The sequence below is a fragment of the Theropithecus gelada genome, chromosome X (genome assembly GCF_003255815.1).
Source record: "Theropithecus gelada isolate Dixy chromosome X, Tgel_1.0, whole genome shotgun sequence".
NCBI lineage: Eukaryota > Metazoa > Chordata > Mammalia > Primates > Cercopithecidae > Theropithecus > Theropithecus gelada.
The window spans coordinates 120,942,160-120,959,640 of record NC_037689.1 but is presented as its reverse complement, the minus strand read 5'-3'; the positions used below and the strand labels follow the sequence as shown (position 1 = coordinate 120,959,640).

The following is a 17,481-nucleotide window of genomic DNA, read 5'->3' as shown; positions in this document are numbered from 1 at the left end:
CTGATACAAGAAATAGTCTGTTAAATGTGAAATCCAAAACTATAAAAACTCTGATAGACAACCTAGGCAACACCATCCTGGACATAGGAGCAGGCAAAGATTTTGTGACAAACACACCAAAAGCAATCACAACAAAAGCAAAAATTGACAAATAGGATCTAATTAAACTGAAGAGTTTCTGCACAGCACAAGAAACTGTCAACAAACAGACAACTTACAGAATGGAAGAAAATATTTCTAAAGTATTCATCTGACAAAGGTCTAATACTTAGCATCTGTAAGGCACTTAAACAAATTTACAAGAGAAAAATAACCCTATTAAAAAGTGGGCAAAGTCCATGAAAAGACACTTTTCCAAAGAAGACATATATGCAGCCAACAAGCCTATGAAAGAAAGCACAACATCACTGATAGAGAAATGCAAATCAAAACCACAATGAGATACCATCTCACACCAGTCAGAATGACTGTTATTAAAAAGTCAAAAAATAGTAGATGCTGGTGAGGTTGCAGAGAAAAGGGAACACTTACACACTGTTGTTGGGAGTGTAAATTAGTTCAACCATATGGAAAGCAGTGTAGCAATTCCTTAAAGAGCTAAAAGCAGAACTACCATTTGACTCCACAATCCCATTACTGGGTATATACCCAGAGGAATATAAATCATTCTACCATAAAGACACATGAACATGAATGTTCACTGCAGCACTATTCACAATAGCGAAGGCATGGAATCAACTTAAATGCCCATCAATGACCAATTGGATAAAGAAAATGTGGTACAGATACACAATGGAATGCTATGCAGCCATAAAAAAGAACGAGATCATGTCTTTTGTGGGAATATGGATGGAGCTGGAGGCTATTATCCTTAGCAAACTGATGCAGGAACAGAAAACCAAATACCACATATTCCCACTTATAAGTGGGAGCTAAATGATCAGCACACATGAACACATACAGGAGAACAAGAGGCACTGGGGTCTACTTGAGGATGAAAGGTTGGAAGAGGAAGAGGAGAGGAGAAAAAATAACTATTGGGTACTGTACTTAATACCTGGGTGATGAAATAATCTATACAACGAACCCCTTTGACACAAATTTACCTATATAACAAACCTTCACGAACCTAAAATGAAAATTAAAAAAAAAAAAAGAACAGGAATACGAGTTGAGTGTAACAAGCATACCCCTAACAGAGATAACAGACTATTTTTGCTTATTAAATTTAGGTATTAGATAATTCATTCAATACCTGACTTATTTCTCTTAGCATAGTGACCTCAAGGTGGATTCATATTGCCAAGAATGACAAGATATGTAAGTTTTATTTGTAACATACCTTAGTTTTAAAAAAACAAAATAAAATATTTCTCATAAAAATAATAGTCTGTAACCCAGACCAGACTCAGAGGAAGTAAAGTTAAGAGTCAAATAAATCAGGATATGAACACATAAGAATTTTGATAAAACTGGGAATTAAGACTCAGTTCTGGAATTCAGATTTCTCTAGGCATAGAAGATAACCACCTTCAGCGACATCTTCATTAGGTCACCATAGAGTATACAGACAGAAGATCAATTTTGAGGGCGGCTTACAGATAGATTCCTGCAATCAGAACTGGAGAGAAATGCAACAGATTATCTCTATCCAAGCCCCTCTCTTCCAACAGGTAACATTCTAAACCAGTTAGAACAGAGGGAGGATAATGAGTTCCATTTTTATCATCTGTTGCCTGCATGCTAGAGCAATCCTGCTGAGGCACCAGAGTTGCAACCCAAACACAGAAAAAGGAAGCATGCTTCCCTAAGTTTTTGCTAAAAGCTGGGGCCATTAACTAAAATAGCCAAGGCTTTGTATAAATGTGTGGTGTAAACAAGACTTTAGATCTTTTTTGACACGTGCATACATACATATACCTCCTCCTCAACTTCACTCATAATATCAAGATGAAACTTCGTGATATTAACTACAGATCTGCCCCCCACACCAGTTATCCAGCATCCCTCTTCCTACTAAAGCAGAAACAACTATTGCCTCAAGATTGAGATTGTTTAAGCAGGAATGAGAAGAAAACAGAAGAGAAGATGCCCTCATCTATTTTATTTCAAAATAGACTTTTAGAACGTTATAGCAGGTCAGGTGTGGTGACTCATGCCTGTAATCCCAGCACTTTGGGAGGTCGAGGCAGGCAAATCGCGAGGTCAGTGGTTCAAGACCAGCCTGGCCAACATGGTAAAAACCCATCTCTACTAAAAATATGAAAATTAGCCAGGCTTGGTGGCATGAGCCTGCAATCTCAGCTACTAGGGAGGCCGAGGCAGGAGAATTGCTTGAACCCAGGAGGCGGAGGTTGCAGTGAGCTGAGATTATGCCACTGCACTCCAGCTTGGGTGACAGAGCAAGACTCTGTCTTGAAAAAAAAGTTATGACAGATAAACATAGAATTGACATATGATCCAGCAATTTTACTCCTAGGTATATATCCAAAGAATTGAAAGCAGGGATTTGAACAGATGTTTGTATGCCAATGTTCATAGCAGCATTATTCACAAATAGTCATGTATTCATCAACAGATGAATAGATAAGCAAAATGTGGCATATACATACAATGGAATATTATTCAGCCTTTAAAAGGGAATGAAGCTCTATAACATGTACAAAGCTTGAAGACATTATGCTAAGTGAAATATGCCAGACACAAAAGGACATATTGTTCCATTTATATGAGGTACTTGGATAGGTGGATTCATAGAGACAGGAAATAGATTAAAAGTTACCAGGGGCTGGGAGGAGAGGGAATGAGAAGTTGATTAATGGTTATAGAGTTTCTATTTGAAGTGATGAAAATATTTTGGAAATAGTGATGATGGTTGCATAACATTGTGAATGCAATTAATGCCACTGAATTGTGTGGTTAAAAGTGGTTAAAATGGCAAATTTTGTCAAATATATTTTATCACAACTTAAAAAAACTAACAATGTGATATAACAAAAACCATTATACCCTCTTTAAATGGATGAATTGTGTGATATATGAATTATATCTCAATAGATCTGTTTAAAACAGTTATAACAGAGACAATCTTCCCTTCAGACAGCTAACATTCTCCGACGCTTTGGAAAATTTCTTAACCAGTCCTAGTATACCTTTTCAGCCCTCATGACTATAGATTTCATTAGTGATTACTGAAAAGGGATGTAGGCCCAAAATCTGAGAGTCATCCTTGGCTCTTTCCTTTTGCTCATAAATGTTGTCCAATCCATCAGCAAATTCTGTGACTCTACCTCCAAAATGAATCGTAAATCTGAGCCCTTCACACAATCTCCATCACTATGATTCTAATGTAGGCTACTATTCTTCAGCCACAGTGGTTATCTTCCTTCCTTTAAACATTCCAGGATTGTTTCTGCCCCAGGACCTTTGTACTTAGCATGACTTTTGTTTGGAATACTTTTCCATCAGATTTTCACATAGCTACCTCTTCTTATCATTTAGATCTCTAAGAAAATGTTACCTCCCTAACGTGGCTTTCCCTAAACCCTCCCTCCAACCCGAGTTCCCAGTTTAAAATATTTTTCTAACCCTAAGTCATTCTTTATCATTGCATCCTGGAGCACCTATCAGTACCTGGAATTATTCTATACATCTATTGTTTTAATGTATTTATGGTTTGTCTCCTTCCAACAGAATGCAAGCTCTTTGAAGGTAAGGATTCTGTCATGTTTCCTGTACTGTATACCTGGTGCCTAAATTGCTATGATAAACATTCAATACATTTACTCTCTGACCAAAATGTGAATGATGTTGAAGACTAGAATGAATCTGACTGCAGGACATAATCTAGTAGGCTTTTTGGGAAAAAATTCTTATCAACGTTTTGTGTGTCTAAGTTGCCTTTTCCTTTCAAAAGTGGAGTGCAACCAAGCATTCTAGTTAATTGTCCTTGTTAGTTGAGTTTTCGTAAGTCGAAATTTTACTTGATCCTTACAGTCAAGTTTTTAGGCTTCTGCATGATGGAGGACTGCAAATAATTAACCTACACAGGCTTGCCAGGTGAACTCAAGTAAAATCTAATTGAACAGATGGGCCTCATTCCTTTAACTGGAAGGCTATTAGATGATTTGACTGTGTCAGATAAGAAAAGAAAGTGAGATCCTTAGATGAGTTTTTCTAGGAAACAGTTTCAGAGTTCTCACAAAGATCTGGGGGTCTTGTGTGATGTTAATTACCCTGATGCTGTCTGTGAGAGCTGGCAGCCTCAGAAAGAATGGAGACTTAACCCCCTTAGGCTTTCTGGGCTGTGAAACGCTCTCATAAACAAGTAGGTTACCTTGGAGGACTAATGGAGATAGTTTAATGAAATCCATATGGTTGGTTACTTTGGGCAGATGGCCGGCATGCCACCTTGCAAGCACCTAAAGTTTCTAGATGGTCTTCAAGGGCAGCTCTAAATTGTGTATATTGAAGTTGTTGAATCTGCAGGCCACAAAGGAATAGCTAAAGATGGATCAACTAGGAGATGAGCACAATAGTAATATTTTATAATTAAGGGTAGAAGTGGGATCAGCAGGAAGGGGAAAATACTGAATGAGCTTTCTTTCTCTTCCCAAAGCCAGAAAAAGAAAACAAACACATCTCTTCCATCAAGAAAGCAGAGAGATTATCTTATTTTATTTTTGTGAAGTACCCCTCACATTTCTACAGAGCTGTGTCTGGAGAGTCTTTAGGTTTATTTTATTTTATTTAAGTTCCAGGATACATATGCAGGACGTGCAGGTTTATTACATAGGTAAACGTGTGCCATGGTGGTTTGCTGCACCTATCAACCCATCACCTAAGTATTAAACCCTGCATGCATTAGCTATTTATCCTGATGCTCTCCCTCCCCTTGAGTCTTTAGGTTTTAATTGCTCTATTGCTGGGCCCTTTTCCTAATGTTTCTTGGGATTTGTAGACACCTTCATACTTTTAACGAGCTTTTGTGATATTAGCCTCTCACCAACCCCATAAGGACAGTAGAGCAAGGAATATTCTCCCTGATAAATGAAGAAACTGAGATCAAATATTCTTTACCCAAAGAAAAACAAGAAAGTCATCAGTGGATGTGGAACTAGAAACAATTTTCATCTTTCTCTTGTTCTTTCTAGTTTCATCCACACACATGACATAACCCTTAGCATGTCAGAAACTATAACAAGCCGTGTAATAATAGAGGTTTGCTGCATTTATGGCATTCACTCTAGCTTTATAGATGTCTTTCTTTGCCTTCTTATCTTAGAACCCTTTGAAGGTGTCAGAGCATGGGAAATGTCTTTTAAAAGTAGGCATAGATTTCCTTTTCTAATTGATCCATAAAGGGGAATAAAAACATAGATCAACCAGTAGATGATACAGATGCCTTAACATGTGCTGCATTAGAGACTCAGAGCAGCAGGATCCTGGTGCTGCCTTTTCTCCATTGAGCTGAGTGGCGTTCAGCAAATCACAATGTCATGTACTTCATTTGTCTCCTCTATGAAACAGGTGTAATGGTACTTGTTCTGGCTGCCCCAGGATTGTTGTGTGGATTATGTGGTAATGTATGTGAATGTGTGTTGAAAATTAATGGTCCACTAGATTGTGAGCTCCAAGAAGGCAGAGGCCATTTCTATTTTATTCATAAACTAGCTGATCTTCCTACTGAGGTTACAGGGAATCATTAACCCTGCTGCTAAGTCGTCATGGAGCATACCCATAGATTGGCCCATGCTGGGAAGTAGCTCCATAGAAATAAACACTATCAGCTTCCCTGGAGGGAAAATCATCTAGCTATGTGAGATACCCAGATTTTAAGTTAATCTATCTCCAAACATGGTGAAAAAGCCTGTCTAGGTATTTTCAGGTACTTTGGCAAAAGAGAGGAATTTAATTTTGTTTATAAGATGTATGATCGTCAGTGCTTAGCATGAAGCTTGGCTCAAAAGTTACTGAAAGACTGCTGAATAAACAATGGAATATCAGGCATATTATTAGCTTGTCTTTATTGCTAAATGTTTTCCTTTCTCTTGGAAGCAGATATTAGATGTGTTTTCAGTTGTGTGCACAGTTGTCAGGTCAACCTCTACTTTTTTGGAGATTGTCCTTTCCAGACAGCCTGAGACTTGCCTGAAAGGAAGAGCTATGGAGTCACAGATTCCTAGCTGCTGGGAAAAGCTAACGGTGGTCTCATTGCATCTTTCCCTTTTCCAGAGGCCTTTTTGGCCTGGCCTCAGCATCCTCTCTTGTGGCTGTTGCTCTATCTCCAGTCTTGACCTATAAGGTCTATGGTTCTTGCTGTATATTATATAACATAGGAAAGTAAGACTTTAAAAAAAATAAGCATCAAAACAGCCATGTCAAAATTGAAAGTTTTCTTTTTTTAAAACTGCCAAGTAGTATGTAAAGCAGATGTTCCTGACCTGCTACCCTTAGTATTAACTCATCTGTTGCTGTTGCTGTTATGTGTTCCCCTAGTGCATGGTTTGGCTGTGTCCTCAAACATTTCGTCACATTATATGTGTCTTCAAACAAATAAAATTTGGCTGTAGTTTTCCAGGTATATTGTCTGTTAAGATCTTAAATTCACCATGGTGTTTGGTGAGAAAAATTTTTAACAAAAGATTTTTACATTTTGATATGTTTCCTAAGGCAAGGGGATGGATTAAGTTGTCAGGGAGGTCTGTTGCGTACATAGCTCAGTTATAATAAAGCTTAAAGATTAATGGTTGATTTTCCAGATTATGTCAAAATGTCAGCATACTCTGCATAGGTGCACTTGTGGAAAGATTTTTTTCCCTTCCTGCATATACTTCAAAAGCCCCGTTATAGATAACCAATAAATATTGAAGAAATGTAGACCCAGTTGAAAATGCTTTGTGTGTGTGTGTGGTTGTGAATGTGGAAGCAGAATCTAAATGCTATTAGCAGGGACTACTTTTCAAATCAGCATGGCAGAACCCCTCCTTTTGCTGCCTGTGCTTAAAAAAATTAAAAATTATAATGACAAAGACAATAATCAAAGAGTCTTGTATTGAGACAAAATATTCTTCATGAGTAATTCAGCTGTGCTTCACAGGGCTTACAACGCCTGTAACTCACAAGATAGGACAGTCCCCTTGTGGTCTCCTAATAAAGTTCAATTCTTCTGCCTTGCCTAGGGCACTGGAGCAAGTTGCCACTCTCTCTACTCCTCTTCTTTTATATTTACTTTCTTAAAGAGGTTTAAATTAATGTTAAACACTTCATTTTTTAAAAAGAATTCCTTTTATCCCCCAAACTATCTGTAATGGGGATATGGCCAAATATCTGGAAAAGAAATCTGGCATCTGGCATTGGGGTAAGACTCAAAGACCTCATCAGCTAACTGATCAAAACTAATACAAAAAGAGACAATTGACTTCTTATATGTGATATATAAGTTGTATATCAGTACGTTCTTAGAATAAATAAAGTATTTGTCTTAAGTCCTAAAATAATCACTGTAGTTATGCAGGCTCTGATATAGTGAAATAAGAGATACGATAGAGATAATGTAACTCTCTCCTTGGCAAATACTCTAATGACAGTTTTATAAAATTATCCTTTGAACTTATTGCCTTCATTGACATTATGGTGCCTCATTCTGGTCTGGTGCCTTATTTCTTATTTTAATATGTATCTTTATGCCCTATATACATGGAATTAAAACAGTACCATTTCCCCATCAACTGTCCAAACATATCAAATTGACATGGATTTAAATTTTTTGGGATTCTAGAATTACTGCCTATTTCCAGAAGAGAGCAGTTAAGCTCTCATAAAACCTTCTACCAGCATGGTAAATGATCTCCACATAAAATCCGAAAGTTTTGAGATTATCTCATCTCTGTTATGATGATTTCTGCAAGGTTTCTGGGTGTGGTATACATCTCATAAAAGAATGCACTATACAAGTCAGCCTCCAGACCTGGCCATTTTCCAAAAGTTTGCTTGTTTCAGAAAGGGTGGCATTTTCCCCCATGTTTCTGCCCTGGTAGGTAAGGGAGGAAGCTGAGTTTAGTGGTTAGTGCAATAGGCTGAGTCAGCAAGTTTAGTTTCTTATTGTTGATGTGATTTGGTGAAAACCTTTGTCAAACCAACTCTGTCTAAATGATAAAAGAAGTCTTTGTTCTCTTATATGTAACTTTTGTAAACTTCATTGTGACTAGTGTCTTCATTGGTACTGTTCTGAAACTCTGAAATATCTCTCTGGGGTTTTTCTGCCTTGTGTTCTTTCAGAGAATCATGAAACCAAGAAGCGGCAAAGCAAGAAACAAACTAAACCAAATACCACGGCCTCAGCAGCCTACGCACACAGGTACATGCACAGGCATATCACAGGTTATACACGACCTGTCAGGGCCATTCACTCAGGTGTGAATAAGAAAGAAGGCCTCTGGAGTTGTGCCCAGATAAACAGAAGAGCCTTGCATAAAGTTCAACAAATGAGAAAGAAAAATTGTCCATTATGGTATAAATAAAATATTGGACCTTTAACTTTTCCATTAGGATTAACTTTAGAACAAACGTCTCCCCTTCTTCCACCATGAGACATTTAATGTAAAAAGGGGAAAAATGTGATTCCTGTTAAAGTGCCTATTGGGGGCAAAATATTTTGTGGGGTAGAATTTTCCTTAGCCAGGTGCCTACTACATTCTGTAACTTTGTTAAGCCAGCTTTGTCTGCAGCTGGGCATTACATGGCTTATGTCACATCACAGGCTAAGTACTTTAAGGGATTTAACTGAAGGATAAATATTTAAAAACATTTTAAAATAATTCTATTACATCAATGGAAAATAATGTTTATTGAACCACGATTAACAACACCAAGATATTTTCAAAAGGTTAAACATTTATCAAGAGGAAATTGATAAAGGAAATAATAGAGTTGAAGTAAAGTTAAATACTATGAAGTAAAAAAAGAAGTGAATCTATACTTATTTGAGTTTTAAAAAACAAACAAATAATGGCAAGAGAATACTGTGTTATATGATTCCATGTATAAACTGTTTTGGGTGTTTATGCATATAAATGTATAAATAATTATTTGAATGCATCTTAATAAAATATTAATATCAATTTTCACAAAACAGAAATCCAGCATCCTAGTTATTTTCTAATACTTTTAAAGGTCTGCAGGCAGAGAGAACTTTGGAATTACTTTTTCTTCCAGTTCCACCTTTTAACATGAATCTGTATCAGGTTAAATTTCCAAAACCTAGTGGAGAATGATCATTTCAGTGCAGCTTTCCAAATCATTGTAGCATTTCTCTGGGCAACAACAATAAAGCCGTCCACTTGTGTTTTTGGCATGTGTGCTTCTACCTCTGGTTGAGATATATGGTTATATCCCAAGAGCTTTCCTTAGAGCTGCTGTCTAAGGAAATCAGTTTTCAAATCAAGAGAGTTAATAGTAATATTCCAGATGTCTCTTCTAGCAGCATGCATTTTGCTCCCTGCCTTTCCTGATGGAAGAGGTCCCTCTGTTCCACTGATTATGGGATTGTAAGATGACAGCTAGGGAAAGCTCAGAAAATGAGAGAAACAAATGAATCACTTAAAAATACCATCATTTTAATGGCAGCCTTACTCAGGACAAGTAAAAATGTCTGCAGGGCAATTAGAAAAGAATTTTATTTTATTTCTTCCTATCTCTTAGTGGAAGGACTAGAGGGCTGGCCCCAGGCTGTCTTATGTTATTACAATTTGGTCCCCGTAGTATTAGTATAGAGTGAGCTTGGGAAGAAATGAGTTCATATTATGTTTGTAAATGTTGCGTGTAATCTTGTTTCATCCTCTGAAGTTCATAAGGCAGGCTATCAGAGATGCCCAATGTGTGTGTGTGTGTGCGTGTGTGTGTGTGTGTGTGTGTATGTGAGTTACTATTTTTTTTTGTTTGTTGTTTTTGAGATGGAATCTCACTCTGTCACCAGGCTGTAGTGCTGTGGCACGATCTTGGCTCACTGCAACCTCTGATTCCCTGGTTCAAGCGATTCTCCTGCCTCAGCCTCCCGAGTAGCTGGAATTATAGGCATGCACCACCACACCCAGCTAATTTTTGTATTTTTAGTAGAGATGGGGTTTCACCATGTTGGCCAGGCTGGTCTCAATCTCCTGACCTCGTGATCCGCCAGCCTCGGCCTCCCAAAGTGCTGGGACTACAGGCGTGAGCCACTACACCCAGCCAGAAGTTAGTTTTTAAAATTGCCTTTATGACTTGACGTCACTGAAGATTGAAGGGGAAGTGACATGACTGTGGCAGTCAAGTCCCTAAATAAAGGATGATGTGCTCTTGCTGGCTGGCATCTTTGCCCCATTGGATTTAAATGGCTTGGAGACCAATTGGCCGCCGGCCCCACAACCCTGTATTGTACGAATATCAAGGGTAGCCTTTGTTGGGTCTAGATAACATTTTCAGTATAAGCAGGTTAAAGAAGTTGATTTTTCTATGCTGCTTTTATAGTTCCACTTTTAGATAATCAACATTTGTGTGCTACCCTGAAGAACCACCTCACCAAGTCCTTAATGATGCCACCAGTGACCATTTGGGGAAACAGAAAAAGTGGCATGCCAGAACTAGAAAATGATTTGTACTTCCTTATGCTTAGAAATATCCAGTTCCCTGTCTAATCAGATTTTCAAAACAACTCAATTTCCATACAAATTACTCACTGGCTAGGAATTGATAAGCATTAGAAACCACAAACCAATCAGAATGTGGCAATAGCTTTGCTCAGAATTAAATGTTGATTCAAATCAGCTCTGGTAATATGACGCCCTTTAATGAAATCATCATTGAATGATTTAGTAGATGCTTTCCTAGTTTTTGAGAAAGACACAAAATAAGTGGGAGATGGGATCTGGGCATGGGGGCAATGAATATTTGGTCACACTTTCTGCCTCTGTGCTAATAAATCTCTTCATCTTTTCAGAGAGCCTCCTTTTGCCTGCAATATGGATGAATGGCCTTTGAAAGTCTAATGGGGATTGATGCCATTTATTGATTACCATTTAAAGCACAACTTTCTTTCTTTTTTTTTTTTTTGAGACTGAGTCTGGCTCTGTCGCCCAGGCTGGAGTGCGGTGGCCGGATCTCAGCTCACTGCAAGCTCCGCCTCCCGGGTTTACGCCATTCTCCTGCCTCAGCCTCCCGAGTAGCTGGGACCACAGACGCCCGCCACTTTGCCCGGCTAGTTTTTTGTATTTTTTAGTAGAGTCGGGGTTTCACCGTATTAGCCAGGATGGTCTCGATCTCCTGACCTCCTGATCCACCCGTCTCGGCCTCCCGGAGTTAGCTCAAGCGGTTACCTCCTCATGCCGGACTTTCTAACTTTCTAATCTCTAATTGTTTTTGAAAGAAAAATGCTTTCCAGTGGAACAAGTATCTCTTATCTGAGGGTCCAAGTCTGGTGTCTTGATGTCCTAAGTGGTTTATTACTTCATATAGAAACTTCTGGTGTCTTGATATCCAAAGTGGTTAATTACTTCATATAGAAACTTCTGGTGTCTTGATAGCCTAAGTGGTTAATTACCTCATATAGAAACTTCATGCCTATTGGGATGGTGATCATAAGCTCTGTTGAAGGTTGATATCAAACCAGATTTCCATGGAACTGATTATGTGTTGACTACTCATCAGATGGAAATCCCTGGCTTCTAGCCCTGATAAATGTGATTTCATGGGGGCAGGAAATTGTTTCTAAATAAGCTTATGGGACTGCCATAGTTGTGAGGGTCAAGGCCAGATTAGTTCCAGAGGGTCTTCATGTCATTTTGATGCTCCCAACATTGGACCCTTCTTCCCAGTTGGGGATTATGATCTGCTCAGTAAACAGGTGGTAGAGGTGAGATATGGATATTTTGAATCAATGAGAATTCTTGAAAGGGTCCCAGGACTAATACATTCTCTTTCAGGGAGTGAAAACAGTTTGTGGTTAATTGCTATAATGTCAAGAAACACACTCTTCCTGGTTTACTGTGAAGTAATTGGACAAATCTCATGACAATACATGTAGAAATTATTTCTTATTGATTATTTAAAAAAGCAGGTTTAGAACCACCATCTGTTTACTCTGGGCCTTTGAGGAAAAATCAGCAATTATATCTGTCATCGAATAACTTGATTATTGGTTGAAGAGAGTGACTAACTACTCCACCTACTACCCAAGTGGCTTCTGGATCATTGCTACAACTAGTTACTGTGGTTACAGTAGCAGGCAGTAGTAATATTATAGAATGTGTCCATTTTCTAATCCAAATCAGCATGTTTTTCTTGTTGGGGTAACTGAAAAAACATTTTAGTTCTTAAAAACTCTACTAGTATTCTTCCTTAATAGTCCTGTTACCACAGAACAAAGATCTTGATGGTTTATGTAAAAGTGGTTTGTCCCTCGTATTATCCTTCTGTTATTTCCTCCTTTCATCTTTCCTCTTGACAGACTTTACATAGCTTTATTAACTTTTGCTAGTGAAAAATTTACTGTTTCCCCAATAAGATTTTGCTTATGAGGAGCAGAGGGAATAAGTCTACCCAAGACATTAAAACAATTATCAGCTGTCCTGAAAATGAAATTATCACCATGTACACAAATACTTGATACAATTGTAATACATCTCAATAGACAACCAACATTTAAAAGAGAATATATAATTTCTTATAGTCCATTACTCCTCAGAGTCTTACAGTCAATTGCCTAACTTCTGTGAACCTCTGAGACATAAAAACACTGCTTTTGTAAAAGCTAGAAAGCAGAATAAATATTGTTTAGTTAAATCCCCTCATTATTCAAGTGAGGGGCCTGAAGCTGGTAGAAGTTAAATGGCTTGCCCAAGGACAAACAATCACTTTGTGGCAGGGTTGGGATTCAAACCTGGTAGTCCAAACTCAGTGCCCTCGACATGCAACTTGTTATGTCTTACTCAAGTCTTGGTTCTAAATGACAATGAAGTAGATCACCAACCAAGCAGCCCAGTATTTAAGATGCTCTCCTTTGATAACATTCCCACTCTTTCCCAACTCTCCCTTAAAAGCACTGTGAACTTGCCTTTGTGAGAAGATGATAAAATAAAAATCAGCAGGCTCAATTAACTGCAAAGCACTTACTCTGAAAAATTCTTTTGTTGAACCAGAGTCCAGGGTCCCATATGCAATTTCAGTCTGTTTAGCTAAGTCTTCAGCACTCTCTATAGGAGAAACCATCCTCTCCACAGTCAGGAAAGCAGCGAGATTGGCAGTATAGGAAGAAATTATGATGAGGGTGAAGAACCACCAAACCCCTCCAACAATGCGCCCGGAGAGTGATCTATAAAACAAAACAAAAACAAATCCAGACCCAGAGGGGCCAGATCTAAGTTTAAGAAATCCTTGTCTTTATTTCTGGAAAGAGGAGTGGCTTAAGTATAGCTGATGAAGGAGGGAAATAGATGATGTAAGGGAATTAAAACATTAAACAAAGGTCACATGTTAACAACAATACCCCATGTCATGATGGCATATTATGATGGTGCATGCATAATACTCATCAGGCCTATACACGTTTCAAAGCAGGATTTTCTTTTTAAAAAATGAGGTGGGGTCTCTCTATGTTGCCCAGACTGGACTTGAACTCCTGGGCTCTAGCTATCTTCCAGCTTCAGCCTCCTGAATAGCTGGGACTGCAAGTGTACTCCCAGCAGGATTTTTCCTTTTAATTACAGGAAAGAATATATATATATATATATTTTTACCATCTCCTGCTTCCATAGGTAATAATTTAACTTACTGAGTTCTCTTCCTGTGAACTTTGCTGGGCACACCTGTAGAAGCAAGTGGTTTTCAGCCTTGGCTGCACATTAAAATCACCTAGAATCTTAAAAAAAAAAACTCATGCCCAGGCCCACCAATTAAATCAGAACTTGGGAGGTAGGACGCAGACATTTATATTTTTTAAAGCTCACACGTGATTACAAAGCACAACCAAGGTTGAAAACCACTGCTATAAGGTAATGTCATGAGAGAAACATAGTCGAAAACCTCTTCTCACTTGAAGATAAATGGGTAGGTGCTGGAAAATGAGCGCTATTCACTTTGAGTTTAATAAATTTAACAAAGACATTGCCATTTTGTGGAGTTGATCACCCAAGAGGCAAGGAGCTAGACGATAATATTTATTATCATCTTCATATAAATAGCTGTTGGGGTCCAGGAGATTAGAAACTTTCTCCTTTGACAACTAAGCCTTAACCACACAAGGCAGACTCCAAGTGAAGTAGGAAACTACCTGTAAGTCGGACTAGAGGCATTAAAAGGCTTGCTTCCTCCACACCCCTCTCCACCTCTACGCACAGAAAATGAAAACAAAATCATCCTCCTGGTCTGATGGAGAAATTCTGTTGGAATCACCCTCTGTGTTGTTTTCAGGAGGCTTGGTCAAAACGTAACACATTACTTCAACAGCACCCACTGTTTATTCAGTTAGTAGGGAATGGGAAAGTAAGTTTTAATAAGGTGAAATTTTTGTTCTTAAATGTTACTGTGCATCAACGTTACCTGAGGTGTTTGTTAAAATGCAGATTCAGAATAGCTGAATGCCCAAGAATCTGCACTTCTTAAGCATCACAGGTGATTCTGCTGCAAGTGGTCTGCAGACCAAACCGAGAAACATTGTTCTTCTACATCAGTGATTCTCAGTTCTGCCTGCATATCAATATCATCTAGGGAGCTTCAGTCAAAACATGTCTAAACAAAAAGACAAAAAACCTTGCCTAGGCTTCATCCAAGATCAATTAAATCCTAACCCTGGGGGTTGGGACTAAGCAGCAGCAGTTTATAAAACTCTCGAGGTGCAGACAGCGTTGCAAGTTTGGTCCTACATCATGAGTGTTCCTCAGAGACAGGGACCATAGGAAGTTATTGGACAGTGTGAGGGAATTGAATGCTCAGTGATGGGTAATGGCTTGTATTCAGGAAACTTCATCTCTTTCACAGTGTTGCTGAAGGCTGGCTCTGTCTGCAGAAATGAAAATCTGCTCCCTAGGTTTTATAAAACATTGCCACATCATCCTTAGGATAATTCTGCTGTGTGGCAGAGCTCCATCCTAGTTATGCTATGTTCTCCCATGCCCAGAAAAGCTCACAGGAAGAGAACCCACTCTGTCATAAAGTCAAGAATAGGCGTAGGAGCCTGGCATATCTCTAGGCTCTGTGGGAAGAGGGTAGTTCTGGGCTGAGAGCCGGCAAATCAAGCTCTTCTCTGTCTGTACCAGCATTTCACCACTTTGAAGCAAATTTAAATTCCTGTGTCCCAAGATAACCTTTCTCTGGCCTCTGGAAAACTCAGTTGTTTTAGATGCTACACTCTGATTGAATAATTTTGGCAGGTATTTTGATAAATATTTATTATTGGTTAACTATAACAAACTGACTTGATTTTTTTAAAATCTGCAGTTCCTGTTGGTCCCTGGATTCCTAAGACAACCCTTATTTATTTCCTGAGCATGATCACTTTTAGCTTTTTGAATTTGAAAATCTGCTTTGCAGCAGATTTTTCTAACAGTTACACTATCTCAGGATTTCATCTGGGAACATTTCTCTTTTAACCAGAAGTAAAAACATCTGGATGAATCACAGAAGAATGTGTCACACTTCTGAATGTTAAAAGTATACAGAGTGTTTTGATTATGCATTTATACCTTTCAGAGTCTTTCTTCATTGTTGCTACATACATTTAATTTATTCTGAACTGATCTGACTCTAGAAATAATTTTGCTATATAAAAGATTAACACTCCAAAGAAACATCCATAGTAATAGAGGAACAAAAATGATAACAATTATAGCTAATACTTACTGAGCACTTCTTGGGGGCCAGACTCTGTTCTAATTGCTTTACCTGTGCCAACTATTTTAATTCTCTATCCCTATGGTTAGGTACTATTTTAAAGATAAGCAAACAGAGGTATTTTACAGATAAAGAAACTGAGGCACAGAGAGGAGGAATAGAAAATAAAACATTTAAACTTATACACTAGGAAAGAAATACCCACATTTTTGTAATATAAAATACCTGTATTTTGTATAAGAAAATCCAAAGTGGTGTGTAAGTTATAGAAGGTACAAATTTTCTACAAATGCTGAGAAATATAGTAGCATGAAAACCAAACATATTTGTATAATTATTGTTTATTATCTGTTGTTCATTTGGGACAGAACTGTGACTGTCATTTTTATTTGGAATGATGAAGTTTTGCCAGACCAAGGAGAAAACTGACTTTGGAGTAATTCCAGAATCATAGTTTGCTATGGAAAGAGGTATATTTTGCTGTTGTGAATACTAATGGTAGTTCATACATTGTCTACTTGACAATGTGGAGAAAAATACAGTAATTTATGGAAATTACACTGTGCCATTGTATTGAGGCTAATGGACTGTGGCTGTGTCAGTCTGATCTAAAATCAAGCCTGCACATCATAATCTGGTTATTTTGGCCACTTTAGTACTGATTCAGATCATCATGTGGTTGATCTGAATGACTCAGCTGTTGGTTGTTGACATGACTGAAAATAAACCTAAATGCAAAATGGTCATTTTCGTGGCCTCTTGTCTACATGGTTATTGACTTTGGCAATTTTGTGGTTAATATCATGATATACCTATGAGCGTGGAGAATTTGGGTGATTACCCACATAGAAATGGCATAACAGTATCTGCATACCTCAGCAGAGATAGAAAAGGAGCTTCAGTGGAATCAGTATAGAATGCACAAGCTTGCATTCAACATTCTCCCCTCAAAACAGTAGTAGCTTAGACAAAAGATTTGATGGAATTTCCACCACTTTATTCCCTTGTTTAGCATAAGTGCCTCAATCCTTTCACTGAGAAAAAGTGCAGAGGAACCTACAGGGAAGAAGCTCCATAGGCATTTTTACATTTACCTTTTCTCATTAGGGAAACTATAGCCACTTAAACCCACATTTCACATGGAGGCTATATAAAAAGTGACTTATGGGTCAATTCCATCACATTTCATAAAGGATCTATTAAAATAAGACAAGACTTTATAGTTGAGTTAAAAAGACCTGTCATTTTCCAGTATCTTTCCCTCCATTAATGCAGCTACAAAATGTTTAACATTCATTTCAAATAGTTTTGTTGCACAAGACAGATTTCAAGGTTAGCATAATGAAATGGCTGTAAAATGCTGCACATTTAGTGTTTATAAAAGTGCATTATAAGAAGCGTATCATACCTTTTCAGGAAATGTAAGAGGAGGCGTGAAGTTAATGAAAGTAAATTAGCAACAAGAGGAAAACAGACATATAAAAGCACTGCAAAATACGTACATCAAATAATATACAATGCTCTTGTTATCTGCAATAATAAAGAACTAGAGTTTCTGAGTTAATAATAAAATGTATTTTATGACCTCTGAAATGATAATAAAAGTGAGCTATGTGCTAT

At 37.9% G+C, this 17,481-nt stretch overlaps 1 protein-coding gene across 2 annotated transcripts in view; it reads right to left on the bottom strand.

The window, feature by feature from the left end:
* GRIA3 (glutamate ionotropic receptor AMPA type subunit 3) overlaps positions 1-17,481 on the bottom strand; it is a 315,030-nt gene that overhangs the window by 50,790 nt on the left and 246,759 nt on the right. For both annotated transcript variants that reach the window (XM_025373321.1, XM_025373320.1), the window contains exon 12: positions 13,147-13,345. In XM_025373321.1, coding sequence (XP_025229106.1) covers positions 13,147-13,345 — 199 coding nt within the window. The remainder of the gene's footprint in view (positions 1-13,146; positions 13,346-17,481) is intronic.